The sequence below is a fragment of the Phaenicophaeus curvirostris genome, chromosome 2 (genome assembly GCF_032191515.1).
Source record: "Phaenicophaeus curvirostris isolate KB17595 chromosome 2, BPBGC_Pcur_1.0, whole genome shotgun sequence".
Lineage (NCBI taxonomy): Eukaryota > Metazoa > Chordata > Aves > Cuculiformes > Cuculidae > Phaenicophaeus > Phaenicophaeus curvirostris.
In genome coordinates, this window is record NC_091393.1 from 127,116,009 (window position 1) to 127,135,996 (window position 19,988).

The 19,988-nt window shown below is 48.1% G+C and overlaps 1 protein-coding gene across 3 annotated transcripts; it reads left to right on the plus strand.

Moving 5' to 3' along the window:
• The first annotated feature begins 3,937 nt into the window (after positions 1-3,937).
• Positions 3,938-19,079, plus strand: EFHC1 (EF-hand domain containing 1). 3 transcript variants are annotated; one of them, XM_069850838.1, is made up of 11 exons: positions 3,938-4,039; positions 6,649-6,870; positions 8,442-8,729; positions 10,495-10,644; positions 11,912-12,104; positions 12,412-12,632; positions 13,520-13,660; positions 14,876-15,089; positions 15,928-16,075; positions 16,898-17,114; positions 18,948-19,079. In XM_069850838.1, exons 1-11 carry the CDS (start codon positions 3,983-3,985, stop codon positions 19,017-19,019), a joined length of 1,923 nt encoding a protein of 640 aa, XP_069706939.1. In that variant the 5' UTR covers positions 3,938-3,982; the 3' UTR covers positions 19,020-19,079. The 3 variants fall into 3 exon arrangements, with proteins under 3 accessions (XP_069706939.1, XP_069706940.1, XP_069706941.1); XM_069850839.1 differs by lacking the exons at positions 3,938-4,039; positions 6,649-6,870 and adding an exon at positions 7,435-7,763; XM_069850840.1 differs by lacking the exons at positions 3,938-4,039; positions 6,649-6,870 and adding an exon at positions 7,435-7,637.
• Positions 19,080-19,988: the final 909 nt, after the last annotated feature.

A 19,988-nucleotide genomic window follows, 5' to 3' on the forward strand; every position in this document is an offset into this window, starting at 1 on the left:
AGCTCACTGATAATATGGGCTGAGGCAGAGCATTAGCAAACGGCTCTAAGTGAGGTATTTCCTTCTTTGCTTCCTTAAGCAGCTGCTGAGGACGGTCTCAGCCACTAGGTCAGGAGAAGAACACTTCCCAAGTTGCCTGTTGCTCCTCTTGACTTCAGATAGAGGAATGGAGTGCTAGCAGTGCTGAAAAAAGAGAACAGAACATGCCCAGAGTTTAAGGCATGGCACTACTTGTTGTGACTTAAATTCTGCAGGTGTTTCCAGGAATGGCTTAGAGAATCATAGAATTGTTAAGGTTGGAAAAGACATCTAAGCTCATTCAGTCCAGCCGTCAGCCCAACATCACCATCCCTACTAATCCATGTGCCAAAATGCCACATCTACACAGTTTTTGAACATCTCCAGGGATGGAGACTCCACCACCTCCTTTGGGCAGCCTGTTCCCAACGGTGCTTGGCCACTCTTTCAGTACAGAAATGTTTCCTAATAACCATCCTAAACCTCCCCTGGTGCAACTTGAGACCATTGATTCTTGTCCTATTTCTTGTTACTTAGGAGAAGAGACCAACCCACACCTCACTACAACCTCCTTTCAGGGAGTTGTAGAGAGCAATAACGTGCAGTTCTTTGCTTTGTAAGACTTACTTTCAATCCAAAATGATTCCTTTTGCTATGAAGTAAAGAGAACTAAACTCATTCCTAAGCTGTATCCTTTCTGTATCAAATATTTGGCCATTCAGGCCTAAGAGATGGAGTGGAAGAAAGGAAAAAAACAAGTTTGCATTTCTTCATCAGGGTGCATATTGGTCAGTTGGACAAATGCTGGATGGAATCATAAAGAGAGAAAGCGATGTGGGAAAGCAGTCTGATCTCTGAACCCCTGAATGTTTCACAAGGTGTGCGGAGCTCAGGGGGCAAGTTTTATCCTTTTACCACTGAGCCCAGGCTGCCGAGTGGTTTTTAACAGCCCACTTGATTTTTAACAGGAAGTTGTCCTTGGATCCCTCTGACCACAGAGGTGTGAACTGAAACATCATCCTCTCTTCTTGCAGGAGGATTCAAAGGTCAGACTTTTTTATTGGTGTGTGTTACAGTACTGTATAAACACGAAACAGCCTGTCCTCTAAAATACATAAGCTTTAAACAGATAACAGATAAGAAATCTCGATAAAGCCTTCCTTTTCCCTTTCAGGAGGAGAGAGAGGGGATGTAGGAGAGTTGAAGAGGCTTGATGTCAAAGGAGGGTGGATATCAAAGATGCAGCTGGATCCAGATGTTCTGAGTTCTCCTTCAATTCCTCACTCTCCGTTTCTCCTCTATCCTGCTTTAGGATTACTGTTCCTAAGAAATGACCAGCTACAGCTTTCCTTAATCTTTCTTTCTTCATTCCCTGACCCCTTGAAACATCCTGGGGGAATGTACTGGGACCACGGCATTCTAGTCCTCTCCCTGCTCATGTTTGGAACCAAAGATCCTACTTTGTGACTCTGGATAAACCCCCTGGCCCTCATTCCTCACTCACGCTGAGAGCATGACAGCAGCATTCCTACCCCATCCTAGCTGTGCACAGGGGCACTCTGCCATGCAGCCTTGTTAAAACGTTGCTGTCACTCTCCTAGAGGACAAGCCATGGCCATGGAGGCAAGTCTCCTTCTCTCAGGAAGGCCCTGGCCCTTGCTAAGCTCAGGAAACCCTCAAATCAGTGCTTGAATATCACGGCATGAGAAATCACAGAGCGCTTCAGTCACAGCACCTGCAGCTGAGTCAGCAGCCACATTTGCAGCTCTCTGGCTTCCAGATCCAGCTCTTCCAGATCTGCTTGGCCTTCAGTCTGTTATTTTCCTTTCTAAGCTCATCAGACTCCCTCTTTATCTCCTACCGGCTGTCTTTCTTCTCTCTCCCACACCATACTCAGACAGACAGTCCAGCTGCATTTCTCTCTGCTTGACTTCTGCTTACAAAACTCTCAGATCCTGCTGCCTGCCCTTGAATCGCAGCCTGGCATGTCCAGCGCACTGCTGATAAAGAGACCATGGGGAAGACGTACAACCTCCCCCATCCTCCATGGTGATTGACCAGGTTCTCTTTTATCACTCACATTTGGGTGTGACTTTTGCACAACCACTTTTTCCTTTATGTGTCCTGTCCCCCCACCTCCGACACACACTTCTTTTTGTTGTTTACTTCAGAGAGAGATGAAAATTGTGTTCAGTGTCAGTGGAACATATTACAAACTCCACTGTTCCACAGCTAATATATGAGGTCAAAAAAAGAAAAAAAAAAAAGAGATTAACCTTGTAGCTCAGGAACCAGGAGCGGGAGAGGAGAGACAAAATGATGGTTATAGAACATGTCCTGAACAGTCACAGTGAGACAAGACTCAACTTGATTGCTTCACTCAGTATGATTGGATGTGCATTCAAATAGAGGTGTTTTCTGACCCTCAGTTGGAAAAGGTTGGTGTTGAAGAGGGAACAGCGAATATCTTGAGAAACTGAAGAAATCCACAATGGAAACTTTTAATTATTGACTGAGGGTTGTGGTGAAGAGATCCCAAAGATCAAGTCACTGCTCAAAGGAACCTGGTTTTTGTTGGTAGATGGTGTGAAAGCAAAAATGACAGAGGTCCTAGTATCATAGAGTCACAGAATCATAGAAACATTAAGGTTGGAAAGGACCTCTAAAATCTTCAAGTCTAACTGTCAGCCCAAGACCACTGTGAGTACTAAACCATGTCCTGAAGTACAACTTCTACATGGTTTTTGGAGACCAACACCCGCCTGGCTCCAGCCTTCTTTGAGGTGGTTGTTGAGAGCGATAAGGTCTCCCTTCAGCCTCTTCTTCTCCAGTCTAAATAGCCCCAGGTCCTTCAGCCACTCCTAGAAACCCTGGGCTCCAGCCCCTTCTCCAGGCATGCTCCAGCGCCTCAAGGTCTTTCTTGTACTGAGGGGCCCAAAGCTGAACCCAGGATTCGAGGTGCCACCTCCCCAGTGCCAAGTGCATGGGGACGGTCCCTTCCCTGCTCCTGCTGGCCACTCCACAGCTGATCCAAGCCAGAAGGCTGTTGTCCTTCTTGGCCACCACTGGCTCATGGTCAGCCAACACCCCGAAACAACAATCATAGAATCATAGAATAACCAGGTTGGAAGAGACCCACCGGATCATTGAGTCCAACCATTCCCATCAAACACTAACCCATGTCCCTCAGCACCTCGTCCTCACAGCCTTTCAGGAATCGATCTGTCGAATCGCTTTGTACTTCATCAGTATCATTTGCAGATGTGTGTCAGCTCAGAAGGGATCTGTTTTGAGGGTGATTGTAGTTGATTTTTTTCATTTGTTAAAAAAGAAGTGCTGCAGGCAGAGCCTCAGGGGTTTTGGGGGTCCGACCTTGAACATACATAGCAGAGGTGTTCCAGCCCTCGGACCATCTCCGCGGCCTCCCCCACACCTCTCCCAACAGTTCCATCTCGGCAGCCCAGCTGTGCTGAGGGCGTGAGGGCCCTAGTTAACACTGAGTTTGCTCAACACTGAGTTGATGTGAAAAGCAGGTCAGGGAAGGGGATTCTGCCCCTCTGCTCCGCTCCTGTGACGCCTCACCCAGAGCCCTGGGCCCAGTTCTGGAATCCCAACACAAGGAGGACATGGATCTGCTGGAGCGGGCCCAGAGGCGGCCACGGGGCTGGTGTGAGGGCTGGAGCCCCTCTGGAGAGGAGAAGGCTGCCCGGAGACCTCAGAGCAGCTTCCAGTACGGAAAGGGGCTCCGGGAAAGCTGGGGAGGGGCTGTTTACGAGGGCCTGGAGTGACGGGATGAGGGGGGATGGCTTTGAATTGGAAGGGGGAAGGTTTAGACCAGACATTAGGCTGAATTTCTTCACGATGAGGGTGGGGAGGCCGGGGCCCAGGTTGCCCAGCGCGGAGCAGGGCCGGAGCCGTTGCCGCGGGGACGGGCCCGCCGGGCGCTGCCGGCAGCGGCGCCGCCATGAGCGGGGAGCGGCCCCTGCCCCTCCTGCCCGGCTGCTGCTTCGGGGACGCCTCGGTGAGACCTCCGCCCCTTCCCCAGAGGACACCCCCGGCCCTGGGAGCCCCCTGCTCCCTGTCTCATGGGACACCCTCGGCCCAGGGGACACTGCCCCCCTTCCCACGGGACGCCCCCATCTCGGGGACCCCTGCTCCCCTTCCCGTGGGACACCCTTGTCCCGGGCAACCCCAACCCCGCGGGGCGCCCTCATCCTAGGACCTGCCTGCCCCCCTTCCCACGGGACACCCCCTTCCCAGGGAACCTCATCCCCGCAGGACACCCCCATCCCAGGACCCTTGTCCCGCATCCCCATGGGACACCCCATCCCGGGGATCCTCGTCCCCCATCCCAGGGAACCCCATCCCCATGGGACACCCAGTCCCGGGGATGCTCGTCCCCCATCCCAGGGAACTCCATCCCCATGGGACACCCAATCCCAGGGATCCTCGTCCCCCATCCCAGAGAACCCCATCCCCATGGGACGCCCCATCCTGGGGACCCTCGTCTCCCATCCCAGGGAACCCCATCCCCACAGGATGCCCCATCTCAGCCCGTCTCCGCGTGACGCAAGTCATCATTTCACGGTAATGGGAAGGTCTGATGTGCTGGTGATGCTGTTGGGAGCCCTGGGCCCCAGCAGAGGCTTGGCCGTGCTCCTCAGGGCGAGCGCTACCCACCAGCTCACTCCGCCTCAGTTTTCCACTCCGTAAACAGGCATCACAACGCTCGCTTTCCAAGCGAGTGCTGAAAAGTGCTGGAGAAACCTTCTGTGTTCCAATAAGACAGAGCTGTTGTTGCTTAGTGCTCATGTGACAGAAAAACAGAGATGCCGGGAGGAGGACGGCATGTGTGAAGCATTAGAGACCTGGCAAAAAGGACTTAATTCAGTGGAATTTGTTCAGATGCACACTGCCAGCAACTGGGATGAGGAGTTCATGTTCTGGGTTTTCCTTTTTAAATTGACGGTGGTCACCAGATGCTGTGAGGTGTTGCCTGGCACCCACGCTCCCCTGGGAGAGCCATGAATTCATGAGGTGTGTTCTGTGGGCCCTCGAAAGCCTGTGTGCTGCTGACAAACACTGACGTTGCCCAATTTAAAGACAAACTTCCTCATTTTCCTTTAATATTTCCCCCACTGCTTTCCCTTGGTATTTGTTTAGCGGTAGGAAATGTCAGTTCTGTGGCAGGGCTGATGGTTGGAAGACCTTCTCAGTAAATTCTCTTGTTTTCACCCGACCCCATTCTCCTGACTGGTCTCTCCACAGCGATGGAAGATCTGTAATACCAGTTTAAAGAGAAAACAGGCAATTATGTGAAATTCAAGTGGGACCTTGAAATTATAAATAAGATTAGAGGCTTAACCATGAGGGATAGGGGAGAGGGTGGGGAAGAAGTAGTCCATGTGCCTGAGGCTGGACTGACCGGAAATCTCAATCTGAAAAAGGAGCTGAGTCTTGTTTCTTCAGTGCTAGAAATGACAAAAAGCAAGGTAAAGTCAGAGATTTTATTATGAAGGGCTCACAGTTTCTCCTGTTTTTCTTGGTAGCATTAAATGTTAAAAGCTCAGTGGGGCCAGGTAGGCATGACTTCAAAGGCATTAGAAGTGCAGGTGAGGTTCCAGGCATAGTGGACTGTACAATCCAGCTTGGTTTCACTTGGGTCCAATCCTAATCTTCAGCAGTGAAGAACGGGATCGGGCTGAGAGAGACCAGGTCCTGTTCACGGCTCTGACATTGCCTTGTTTTGTGTCTGTAAGCAAAGCAGGGACCCCCTTGTGCCACCTGGATGATTATTTAGCTTGAAGCATGGCTGGTGTGAGGCGGGTGGCAAAGGTAGGTGAAAGGCTTCAAGAATCATAGAATCATAGAATAACCAGGTTGGAAGAGACCCACCGGATCCGAGCAGAAAAAATAGCAGATGAATCCTATAGGCAGTGTTATGCAGTGCTCACAAAGGCAGAATTCTTCTCATCTTATCTGTCTTATCAGATTTATCATTAATCTCTAATTATAGAGACTTACACTATGGCCATGGTTATTTACTGTGTGACCCCTGTGTGGTCTGTGGAGAGAGGTGGCGAAACAGCTCACATGCTTTGGTACATTTCATAATCGCAGTCCTGTGAGCATAACACACCTTGATTTAGCCCAGAGAAGAGAATCCCATGAGTATCAGCCCCAGGAGAGGGTTAACAAAACAAACAGTGATGATTGAAAACCCAGGGGGTGCACTGCATTTACAGAGCAGGATCCCATGGTGCTCTGTGCTGCCACAATGCAGAGCAGGGAACAAAGTGTTTGTGAGATAAGTACGAGGGCAGATAAAGTGCTGTAACCCCATTCTAGGCACCAAGAGTAATGGCAAGAGGGAAATTAAGTGGTTTAAGCTCTTGGGGGATCTGTGCTAGTGCTAGAATTCACGTTCACTCTGATGCTTTGTTCCTCCATTTTTTTTTAGCCTACTTGATCCATATGTAAAACGTGATCGTAAATAACTGCCTCTGCAGGCTATAAAGAAGTGAGGGGGGGCGTGCTGGATATTACACTCTTTTACTGTTTTCCTGTGCTTTCAATAGCCATATTTGCTGAGTGTGTGTCATATTTTAGCAGCTGGGTTTCCTTCCACAGAAAACCTCTTTTCATCGGTCCCAGACGCTGGGCTACAAAAATGGATATGCCTTTTCTCGGCTGCCAACAGTGGGGATCGGTGGGGAGCGACTCTACGTAAATCAGCTTTCTGAAGCTGAATTAGATGAATTGTCCAGCAAGAGACTCGCGCTGACCTATGGGCAAGCCAAGAGGGCTCCACCTTCCAGCTTCATTCCAGCACACGTGGCTTTGGACAAAAAGGTATAAAGAAGCTTATTCCAGGAATATGTCTGGCCAAATTCAGAGACATAAACAGTCATCTCCCGGGTTCATGGGACAGCGCGCAGCAGTTTTCAGATGCCACAGCCCTTAGTCAGAGACAGCTGAACCCCAGGCTGAAAGAGGCTTTCTTTGCTCGGGAGGAGGATTATAGTACGTAAACGATGTAAGACATTCCCCACAAGTTACGCTAGAGCATTTCCAGCAGGCGGTGGAAAAAGATGGTTGTTGAACTCTGAAAAGCTTCACTTTATAACCGTCACCCTGTAAACCACAGCCTGGCCTTCTGTGTCTCCAGAGCTGTCTTGAGATTGTAACTGCGTTCAAACAGCAAAAGTCAGTCCGCAATGGGGACCCTGACAGACTGTTCTGCTGTGGTTTATCGATTTACGCTTGTGTCTGTCACCACAGCGCGTTGCAGCCCCTACTGTTCTAGTTGGTGCTTCCTGCGTCACATCTCGATGATTTTATCGGACTAGGAGGTGGCTGTGTGTCTGCTGGGAGCAGTCCTGAGCTGACCCTGGCTCTTAAATGTGCCAGTCGCAGAGGCTGCGACCTGGTGAGCGCAGCCACCGCAGATGGAGCAGTCACTGCAGGGCGTGCAAGCTCCGCAGACCTGAGCGTGTGCAAGGGGTTTGGACGCTGCCAGGCAGCCCTGGAAAGGCAGCCAGTAGCCAACTCTCAGCCCATCTGTGAGACAGCCTGGGGAGCAGATGTGCTGTGATAATTACTGAAGCTGTCCCTTCAGAGTAATGCAGATTTGCCATTTAATCTGTTAGATTCTTCTCTGCCCCTTCATTCCAAACAGAGCAGCAGCAGGGGTGCCCATGCTGCTGGGGGAACCCACGGTCCCTTTTGAAACACTTTGCTAGCAGGTAGGAACTTGCTGGCTTTATCATCACTTAATTACCCCGGCCTCTGGGGTGATGCAGGCTGGGTTTGCCAGGCCAGTTGGCCAGCAGCCCCCTAGGGACAGTGAGTATCTCAGAGGGAATACTCCCCATAGCTCTGCCAAGGCCAGGAACTGGGTCTGGCTGGCTGATCTGTTTCCTAGGTTTTCCAGCAGAGGTTAGCATTTGCTGTCAGTGCTGAATTAGATGTGACTTCAGATGACCACAAAGATTCTAAAATCTGCAGAAGTGATTGAATTCTTTAGTAAAATCTCCTCATAGCTTCCATAAATTGGGGCCTGCAAAGCTGACAATAGTAAAGAAAGTTACATGATTCAGAAAAATAGATTATTGCCAGTCACCTCACAGCAGGTGAAACAGTGGGTGCTCGAGGAGGAGTAGGGAAAAGGCTGCATTTTTACACCTGTCTTATGCATCCTGGATTTGTCAAAGGCAGGTCTGGATAAAGAGCCCTCAGGATATCTCTGCTATCAGTCACAGATTATGCTGCAGTTCACTTTGATGATTTTATAGATTACAATCCAGTAACGGTTGCACTGCCAAAGCATATTACAAACAAGTTCTTTGTCTTAAAGGACTAATGGTTGTGTTCAATTTGTTTCTCTCTTTCTCTCTCCATTTGGAATGTGTCCCCTTTGGCAGGTTTTGAAGTTCGATGCCTATTTCCAGGAAGATGTTCCTCTCTCCACCATGGAGAATTACCGGGTCCGCCGGGTGGCTATCTATTACTATTTGGAAGATGACAGCATGTCCGTCATAGAGCCTGTTGTGCAGAACTCCGGTCTTCTTCAAGGCAAACTTGTCAGACGCCACCGAGTGCCCAAGAATGACCGTGGGGATTATTACCACTGGAAAGATCTGAATCGGGGCATGAACATCACCATGTACGGAAGGACGTACCGCATAGTCGACTGTGACCCTTTTACACAGGTGCATTGCTCATACTGGGAGCACTGACACAGAGAATCCGGGGACTTAGATATGGTCAGACCTGTTAGAGGCCAGTAGTCTTTCAGAATAAGGTTGCTTGCAATCTTTCCTTTTACTTTCTGTGAAGACTTCTTTCTTCAGATCAGTGGGGAGTTCAAGGTATAATATTTTGTGTGGGCTTATCAATTGCTCGGTATTTTTGCCCCAGGGCTGCTAGGAGCCCAACTGTTGTCCTCAGGACTTCTTGCAACATAAATTCTAAGGTCGGTTCTGTGTGTACAATGGCTCACCTGCTTAAAGTCCAGGTGAAACACTGTGTGTATGTGAAAGGGAAATTACTGATCTTCTTTTCTGACTTCATACTCCTCTGTTAAGAACAGGGGAAGGGAATGCAGTCAGTAACTCTGCACCCATCTACAGCCCAGCCAGACGAGTGGTTGCAATGCAGGTGTTGAGAATCATGGTACGAACTGCCCTTTCTAAGAGAGCTTATTTGTTGCCTGCTTTTCTATTTCTGGCTATTTCCGTACCAGTAAATGAAATAATAAATATCCAATAATAAGTAATAATAAATACCAGTGTAATAGTATCCTGTTAGATTGTCCTCAGCATAATCTCAGACCTGGTAAACTACTATTCTTCCAAGCCAGGAGCAGCTGAGGAGTTAGGATGCTTCAGGGACCGTTCCCAATAGGTGAATTACATGTGGCCAACCTGTCCTGGTGGCTGAGACAGCTTAAATGCAGGTTGTTCCTTGCCAGCTGGCCTCTCAGTGTCCAGGAATGTTCCCAAGCACGTGTCGTGTATTGATGTGTATGTGGCTGTTGAGAACATGCGGGCCCGGCTCTGCCGGAACTGGTTGTCTGTTAAATTCAATTCAGATCAGATGAAAAGCTGGTTCTCATGTTAATGTTGGGTGGTTGATGAAAAACATAAAATGAGCTGTGTGGGCCTACATCTCAAGGCCACTACTCTATTCATCATTAACCGGCATCCTCCAGAACCAAAAATAGTGAATTTGAAAGCGTGAACCTGCCTTATGAGTCTAAAGTGATCTTGTGTGCCTGTTGGAAGTGTTTGCATAAAAGCTTCCTGGGCTGAATGTTTTCATGAGCCCCTTGGCAAGGCCAAAAAGGGGAGAAATCCATTGACTTCAGAGGTTGTTTGGGTGATGGATGGAAGTAGTGCCTCAGAGTTTGTTGATGCATCCCAGGTAAACAAAAAGGTCTCTTTGTAAACAGATTGACCTCTTTCTGTTGGAAAAGTATTCCTCCTGAAAGATGGACTGAAGCTGCCACTCTGGTACGTATCCTCATGGCCTGAAGGGCTTTGGTGGGCCAAGTATGGCTAACACTAACTTCCTTTGTCTGACTCACTAGGGAGCCCTAGGTCTCTTGCAAATTATGCCTGACTATGTCTGCAGGTACACACTAATGTGATCTTTCTGGTTAACCTACAAGAGACCAACTGACAGTTATCCTCCTTTGAAAGCCCAAAGGCCAAGGAAAACCGCTCAAGTAAAATTTCAGGATGCTGAGGACATGACTACTCTGAGTAATTGAAGGGCAAGCAAAGCTAAAAAGAAGCTTAAACAGAAACATCTTCTGTTATAGTTGCTATTGCAATAGAACTAATACTCCTGCAGTCTGCTTGTCCGTCAGGAATGAACTTGCAGTGTCCTGACAACAATCATCTTATCCTATCTGTAATCTCTAGTTGCCTCCAGAACTCACAGCAGCGTTAATGCCTTAAATGACCTCCCTAGGTGTTCCTGGAGAGCCAAGGCATCGAACTGAACCCTCCAGAGGAAATGGCTTCTGATCCTTACACAGAATTGCGCCGGACACCCATGCGCAAGTTCGTCACACCCTCAGATTTTGACAAACTCAAACAATTCCTGACTTACGACAAGCAGGTGAGCGAGCTGGCAGTGATTCCCCACTTTACAGCCTGTATGTGTTATCGAAACCCAAGTCTTGTGAGTGCCTGCAATCTTGCTCGTTCTAAAAGATCTCAGCCTGCCGAACAGACTCCAGATTTGCTCCGCGCTTGGCTTTAGTGAGAAACAAAACCTTTTATGTTTTTCTGGGCTTTATGCCTTGTGAACAGAGTCTGTTTTGTGGCAGATCCTAATCTCTAGATCCTCCATTTGTCTCTTGCTTTCTGTTGAGATGAAATAAGCCACCTCTCGGGAAGCTAGCAGCTAGGTGCAGTCTGTTACAAGAGGGCGTGCTGCACCCACACCTCTTTCCCCCCACAGCATCAATGCCAGGAGCCAAAGGAGACAATTTCAGACAAATGCAAGTGCCACTTGCTCTGACTGAGTTCTCTCTGTGCACATTATTGACTAACACTCTCCTCCTCGCTCTTCTGATTCTTCTTTTCACATAGCAACAACATAAGAAACCCTACAGACTACACCCACATCAGAAGATCAGCCAGGGCAAGGACACGAGCTGAGTTCTGTGTGTCGCCCCTGGCCAGCTCTGACTCAAACACTTCCTGGCCGTCAGCGAGGTGTTAGCACAGGCAGGATCATACATAGCTGCTGCTTCAGCTGTAGTCGCTGTTTTGAGGGGAGCAGACAGTTTTGCTGTGTGGATGCAGGCTGTGTCTGCCATTTTCCTGCCAGTTCAGCTTCAGTGACTCAAAGCATTAAAAGCTGGTATTTCCACTAGGCTGAAGTGGGGTCTGCAGTGAATGCAGCCTCTTCAGCACTGCCGCATGCACCCACCTCTGCCTTCCTCAGCATGAGAGCAGTAAAGAATTGGCCATGAAACCTTCAAGAGCTTTAAGAGTCAAAACAAGGTTCTGTCTTGCTGTACTAAGGTTCATTATAAAACTCGCTTCCTTTAGGACTAATTCCCTACCCATTCCTGGGCAATTATTTTCTGCTACTTTTAATCATTTCCCCTCTTTTTTTTCTCATGCTTCCTGGACTAAATTTCTCGTGTTGGTATATGCCATTCTCTCTCACTTGCCAGGTCTCTGTTGGTGCCTGCTGCCCTTCCCTCTGCTGCGTCAGCAGCTCATCCATCCTGTGCCCGTAGTACAGGTGCTTGGTTCTTCTGTGCCTGGCAGAGAAGATTGCTGAGATGCTTTCCATCACCCAAGCCATTTTGGCCCACTTCATTTGGACAAAGCATGATTATTTTCCTCTGGCTCTTTTTTCTCCGCCCTAGGTTCTTCGCTTCTATGCCGTTTGGGATGACACTGACAGTGCCTTTGGTGAGAATCAATCTTACATCATCCATTACTACTTGGCAGATGACACAGTGGAGGTTCGGGAAGTCTACAAGCAAAATGATGGCAGAGACCCATTCCCAGTACTGATAAAGCGCCAACGCTTGCCTAAAACCTTTGTGGACAAGATAAGTAAGTTTAGATTGGCCAGCACATCAATCTGTGCTGAGCTTCCTGCTGGGTAGACACATATGCGGTGGCTGTGTCAGAGGTACACTGAGTCTGGAGAATTTTTGCTGAGAACACTCGTGAGTGTCATACATTTGGGGTGAAAGAAAAGTTCCTTAAATGTTCACTAAATTCTGGGAAAGAGTGGCAGGACAGCAGTACCAACAGCTGCCTGCATCTATTATACAGCTTGCTTTTGTACCCTTTTTCACTAGCAAATTTTAACATCTACCAGATTGATTTTTTCTTCCTTTTGCTCCCTTGTCCTTAGAGACCTTCCCAAGTTGTGTGCTAGAGATCTCTGACCAGGAGGTGCTTGACTGGTACACAGCTAGAGATTTTGCTGTCGGCAAATCTACCACCCTCCTTGGCCGCACCTTCTTCATCTACGATTGTGATGAGTTCACACGAAACTTCTATCGTGACAAATTTGGCATCACAGACTTCCAGCCAGTGGAGCTAAAGAAGAAACCACTTGAGGAATTTCCACAGGTACTGCAAACAGTTTCTCAAAGGAAGAGAGAGGGGAGAAAGCAGTCAATATAAGCTCTTCTAGTAAAATACAGGTTCAGCTTAGTGAGAACCTAGAGTAAACAAGTTCAGCTTAAAGAAAAGAGCAAATAACTTGAAAAAGATGCAAAAATGGTCATAATCAATATAAAAATGAAAGTCCTCTGTTGATTTCTAGTAGTATCATAGAATCACAGGATCACCAGGTTGGAAAGGACCCACTGGATCATCAAGTCCAACCATTCCCATCAGCCACTAAACCATACCCCTCATACTATAAAGGATAAAACATCTGTTAGTAATGATAGGAAGAACTCTGGTTATGTCTGTACTAGAAAATTAAACAGTGTCAGGGTTTGGTTTTGGCTGGAAAGCCAGCTGGCACAGACTGGCAGCACTCATACTGCTAAACTCTCCCTCACACTCCAGAACAGGGTTGTAAAGTCCAAATTGCCTACTGGGGATGGTCACAGCCCTTGTTACCTCCTGCCCTGAGCCTAGGAAAGGCTCCAGTTGCTAGTCGGCCTAGACAGCAAACGTGGTGGTGATTAGATTAACGGCATAACTGTACAGATGATCAAGTTCCATTGAACAGGCAGTTTTAGTTGTTAGTGTAGCCATAATCTCTTTAGTCAGAGAAATTACCCAGATTTCTGAATTTTAGATTTTCTTAATTCTCTTAAATATTTTCTATAGGTAAAGGGTCTGATGCACAGCCAGGTTACCAGTGACTCTGCTATTGTGACCACAGCTATTGCTCCCTGCTGACAGATTTCTTTCCAAACAGTTGGTTTCTGATAAGCTGTCTTGCAGACATTGTCTTATTCTTAGTTGCATCTGCTTATGCTTGATATCTCTTCTGGATGCAGGTAATTCCTCCCTGTAATGGTTATGGCATCCCTGAAGACTCTCTTCAGAACTGCTTTGCTCTGTTTCCAAAGCCTCCGAGGAAGGACGTAGTTAAGATGCTAGAGAATGACAATAAGGTGCTGCGATACCAGGTGGCCCTGGTAAGTGCTTTCCTTGACGGTATAATGCCAGCTTATGCTGAAGGGCCAGGAGGATGAGAGGAACAGCTTGCTCAGACAAGGCTGTTGGCAAATTCTCCTCTGCGCTGGTGGGAAAAGACAGTTCCCCAATCCAACACGAGCGCCCTTCGGGGGATGCCGCTGGGTTATTGTGTACTTGCTGTGACAATAAGTAGCACGCAAAGGTAATAAAAAACAAGGCCAGAAAGTACAAACCAGACATACTACAAACCATGGCCATTTATGGAAAAACTCCCACTGACATCAGTGCGTGACAGATGGCCCCAGCTGAAACAGCATCGCGGCTGGGCACCGCGCCTCAGCCTGCCTCCCACCACCGCCACGAGCCAGGGCTCGCTGCCCCTCTGCCGCTGCTCTCCCAGCACCTGTCCTGCTTCAGGCCAGCCCTGGCCACGGCACCCAGTGAGGGGCTGAGCCAGCAGAGCAGCCGAGGGCAGCACAGCAGCCAGGGAGTCCAAGGGATGGTGCTTTCCACCCACGACAGCAGCACTCAGGCTCTGGCCTCTGTGCCAGTGCTACAACTGGTTTACGCAAGGAGCCGCTGGCACATCCAACAGCAGCAGCAATGGCATTTCCTGCACTGCCCGGTGCCTGCCCTCTCCAAACACTCAGGGGGAATCAGGGCTGGGTTCTTTTCCTTGGTGTGCAGGAGTTCCTAAAGGTCACAGCTGACAAGTTCAGATACACTGAATTTTAAGCTAAGCAAATAAACCTACTGGAGCATTAGGGCAGCGTCTGCCTGCGACCAAAAGCTGGAAGCAGTACCAGCCTCTCTCAGGCACTTATTATAATGAAACATATAACTTTAATGCCGAATTTTATGGCCAGTCTCTCTCTGTGATGAATCATTCTATATAGGATAATCCTTTATCTTGGATTACTCAGCCTGTGGAAACACTGAGTATACTTGGTCGCTGCAGCTCAGGTTCTGCTTCCATTAGCCTGACTAGAGCAAGTAACCTTTGAAATTCAGCTGCTTAATGCTGTCTGGGGCTCTGTTATGCTCTGTCACCATATCTGTAGCTTTTGGCCTCCACAAAGCGCTTTGTTTAGTCAGATATAAAAGAAAACTTAGAACTCCGGACACCTGAGTGGGTTATGAGGTGCTCCAAAGCACCTCAGGAAAGAAAAACCTGGCTGAAATGTTCCTTTAGAAAGCTACTACCTTTCCTCTAGGAATCACCAAACCCGGTGGACAGAAAGCGTCGTTTCATCCTCTCATATTTCCTCTCCAATGACATGATCAGCATCTACGAACCCCCAGTTCGTAACTCTGGCATCACTGGAGGAAAGTACTTAGGCAAAACCAGAGTCCCCAAACCAGGATCCACTCCAGACAGTATCATGTACTATGAGCCTTCTGACCTCACCATCGGTTCCACGATTGAAGGTAAAACCCAGTCTGGATTGGTAACATCCTCTAAGCTCTGGTGTTCGGTGTGTGCTCTGGTATGTCCTTTCTTGCATGGACGGTGTGTATACTTCCCTTCACTCAAAAGATCTGTCCCTTCTGGCTCTCATCACACATGAGTTTCCAGCTCATCAGCTGATGTACATCAACACAAATCTGTTACTGTCAATGTTTGGACCTTTGGCATAATTAGGAAATGAGCTCTGTCCTCCCTCCACAGTATATGCTTGGTTTCCATTTGGGACCTGCTGGGATTCACACGGTTAAAGCTCTGCCAGATGGCTCCCAGCAGAACAGGCCTAGCTTGTAAGGAAAGTAAATGTAATACTGAAATATTAGAATCACACCAGTGCTAATGGGAGGAGTCATCACAGGCCCAAGCACGGGGCCTTTGCTCTCAGCAGTTGCTTTTCTTGCAGCAAAACTTCTTTGAGCCAGTGAATCATAGAATCATAGAATAGTTTGGGTCGGAAGAGACCTTAAAGATCATCCCGTTCCAGTTCCCCTGCCATGGGCAGGGACACCTCCCCTTCCAACCTGGCCTTGAACACCTCTGGGGATGGGGCAGCCACGACTTCCCTTGGCAACCTGTTCCAGGGCCTCACCACTCTCGTGGTGAAGAAATTCTTCCTTATGTCTAGTATAAATCTGCCCCTGTCCAGTTTATACTCGTGAAATTGTTCTCAGCTCAAACAAACAGCAGAGCTCACTCTAAGCCGAGCCACAAGAGAGAAACCAGGCTCTCTCCTGGGTGATGAAATGACTTATCCATACTCAAAGGCAAGTAACACTGCTTTCTTTGATGCCTCTTCCCTAGTGTTTGGCCGCAGGTTTGTTATCACCGGGGCTGATGAATATGTGCTTAATTATTTGGAGAGCAATGCAGAGCATTTCCCTGCAGCTACACTGCAGTCCCTGAGGGATCATTTTCACCCACAGCAGGTGTCAAAGGAGACTGCCAACAGGTAGGCTTCAAAGGATGGCATTGTGGAGCTACTTCAGACTTGGGGGTGGCAGCTAAGGGCATTTCCAGCAGCCTCCGTGGGCTCCAGACAGCTGTCCAAAGGCTGGTCAGCTGATTATTCATCTCTAAGAGCCTGTGTCCAGACCCATGCAGAGAGGGACAATTGTGTACAATGTAATGTTGTGGCTGCTGCTCGCCCAAAAACCTTGCTGGACAGCTCTGGCTCAGCCACAGAGGTACCTGACACAGTTAGCAGCAGTTAACTGTGACAGATGCTGCTAGCAGTGCCTGCATGAGCTGTTAGACAGCTGTAGGCTCAGTGGAGAGCTGGTGGAGTCTTTTTTTTCTGATGTTGCTCTGGCTGAGCTTATCAGCCCATCAGAGCCTAGACCAGATCCTCTTTTTTAGCTGTCTGGACCCATTTGGGGTGACGCAGTAATGACCCTGTTACCTCACACTTTGGAGTCAGTATTATGGTAGTTCAGGAGCTCTGGCTGAAACCAGACTTTCATACCTTTCCTGGGACCGTATGAGCACCCAAGGAAATGCTCCTCATCTCAGAGTACCTGCAGACGAAAGTTTCTTCAAGGAAATGTCCTGCAAAGGAAAAACAGTTTACCTAATGCTCCAAGATCAGGACTGAGCTAGGTCTCCAAGTTCAAGCTGAGATGAGCTTGCCATAAAATCTGAGCCCCCCGGAAGCCTGCTGTCTATTCAGAAACACAGTCTGGCCTGTCCCAGCAGGCAGTCAGCCCACAAGTGTCACAGCAAGGCTGCCACAAGTAGATTTTACGTGAAGTCCCATTCTTTCTTTCTTCTACAGTGCCATCCCCATGCTTGGCATAACCAAGCAGGAACTGGAAGAATTAATTCTGCAGGTTCAGGAAGAACTGAAGCTCCAGAAGTCCTTGAACAACAAGAACATCTGGGAGGCGTTTCTTGAGTGCGACAAGGATGGCTCTGGCATCCTGGACAAAGCACAATTCTTAGCCCTTTGCAACAGCCTGAGTGTGCCGACCAGCGCCGTTCTGGTTCACAAGGTCAGAGGGAAGGGGTGCTGTGTATATTGAATTCACCTCCTATAGCTCTTCCAAGGGAGCTCTTCTACAAACCAGCCTTAGCCAGGCGAGATCAAAACCTGCTCCACCCTAGAGAGGAGAACAGCTTCAAACAGAAGGGCCTCTGAGCTATTGGACTGAGCCTTTCTTGTAAAAGAGATGATAATTGCTGTCCTTTAAGTTAAGGGAAGAATTGTTACCCTGGTTACCCCCTAAATGAGCAGCCTAGCATCTCGCTGTGCTGTTACGTGAAGCCTGAAAATGCCGGCTGGCTCAGGTCTCAGCGATGAGGTTGTTGTATCACAACAGACGTCAGGCACGGGCTGCTGCAGAGCTACCAAGTGTCGCGACTCAGCACACCTGGGCTGGAATAGGGATGACTCTGAGGTGCTTAGAAATGGGCTTTAGGAAAGCTGAATTGAACAGCATCTGAATCGAAGATTTAAGTATCATACCAAAAAAAGAAATCAAAATCACAACCACTTTGCTAACCCCACTAGACCATAGGCTTGCTGGGCACTCCGAGCAACAGCAGATGGAGATCACAGTCTGCAGAGCAGAAAACATGAGGGAAACTGAAGGGAAACACTCAAGCAGTGGGGATGGAGGATCCTTTCAGGAATGCAGCTGGCAAGGGTACATTCCTAGTGCTATGTGCTATGCAGTAGGTTAGTAGCCAATAAAGGCAGACCAGAGTTTAAAGAAATCTAGAAATCAGAGGGCATATTGCCCTTGCTAAAAAACCCCATTTTCTAACCTAGCCGGCTGTGAGCCATGCACAGGTAGGTTATTGGGTCTCTGCGTGTACACTGCACAACTGCCTTTGATCAGCACCCATGGATTCACTGCATTAGAGTTCATCGGAACTGCTCTGCCCAGAAGAATTTGCAGTACAATGAGGGAATGGTCCTTCCTGTTCTCACTCTGAGAATGAGAAATGGAGTGATGTGCACAAAAGCATGTGGGGAACCTGTGACAATTGAGCCTGAACCTCCATGCTTGAATTCCCTTCTAGAACCTAAATGCCGAGCGCATCCCTCTTCTCTCCTAATAAGTGTGCCCGGTGCCCTCGAAGCGTGGTGGTGCTGGAAACACGCATGGCAAGCCTGGTTGGCTTGGAGAGGAGCCCAGCTGTCAGTCACACAAGGGCAGCCCTAGTAAATCTGTCTACAGGCGACATGGGGAAGAAGAATCCTTTCAAGGAACTGTGATATTAGACCTTTTCCGTCTCCCTGGGTGTCAGAAGGAGATTAGTTATGCAATTAAAGAAACAGAAGCCCTCTTTCTTCCCTTTAAACACATAAAGGCTCTGGCTCTGTAACACAATGCAGGGTCAGGCACAGATACCAGAACTGGCTCATTAGCAGGGCTGTCGCTGAGCTCAATTATGTGTGGCTCCACTTTATGCCTTCTGCACACACCAAAGTGACATCAGTGAGCAATAACTTGTCAGATATGTTGCTCTTGCCCCGCTTTCCGCAGGAATTTCTATGGGGTATTGGAAAGATTTGCTGTGGCCTATGTCGGTCTGTGGCCACACTTTATTTTTTGTGGATCTGCCTTGACTGTGGTGATATTTAGAAGGTAACTGGGATTAAACTCAAATGCTTTAACTCTTCTCCTTGCCTAGATTAGTATAATCTATAAGCATTCAAGGCTGCCTGTGATTCAGGACTACTAAGGTGGAAGACTCTTCCACGCAGGGATATAAGATCTGCTCTGTCACACAAGGAGTACTTCTGGGCACTTGCCCCTAAAAACATAAATTTGCATTTTCTTCCAACTCTTTATGTTGTTTTATTTTTTTCCCCCCAGCTGATTGACCTGTGTTCCTGTGGAGAAGACAAGATAAACTACCACATCTTCCTTAGAGCCTTCCCCTCGTGACCTTCCTCCAGAAGCCAAAGAACAAGACCAGCACAGCAATAAAATTCTTAGCTGAGTTGACTTTAAGACATTGTACTTCCAAAAGGACGCTCTAGTATTCACCCTCGCTTCACTCAGTCTCTCCCTTCCCTTCTCACTAGAGCCAACTACTTTCACCCTTACTTTGTTAACTTTCCCTTCCAAATCTCTCCCTGCTCTTTCAGCTACCACTAAACTCAGCTTCACAACTGCTGGATATTGAAATGAAACCCACATGAGAAAGAACTTTGGAGAACCAAAGTCAGGTTCTCCTGTTGCTCTCTCAACTTTTTAATCCAGTACAGCAAGGGCTTACTAGAAATAAAGGTCTCTAGAACCTGGGCAGAGAACCACTCCAGATCTCTTTTAGAGAGTCAAAAGGGGCCTTTCACCTTCAGGTAGCGAAGACTGACAGTTTAAATTGTTATTTGCAATGCAAGGAGCTCCAAGAGCCCTGTCAAGGACCACAACAAACTCACGTTTGCTAGTCTGAATGTAAGCAAGTCATGCATGGCTGCTATAAAAATATTAATAAATCTGCTTTAAAACAAGTACCTCATGGATGGAATAGCTAAGGATTAAAGTGAGGGGAGAAAACACCACAAAACTGACATTCTGGGATTACCTGAAATGGAGCTCAGTGCTCATGTGGTTATGGAGATAGCAGAGCTCTGCACACAAATCTGCTGGCAGCAGCTCTGCATTTTTTAACAGATGGTTGGGAGGATGGTTTGAGGACTGAGATGCTATTGAAACCCATCTGACGCAACCTGTCATCTTAGCAGACAGGCCCAGTGAAAAAGGAAAACTAGAGGTTGGCACAGCCAGAGAGTTATGACACTTGTGCTCCACTTAGAGTCACATCTTCATTTCCCCATGAAGGTAAATGTGGCAGGGACCTTCTCGCCCCAGGTATTGCCATTGAACACACACAAAAAGCAGCTTATCACA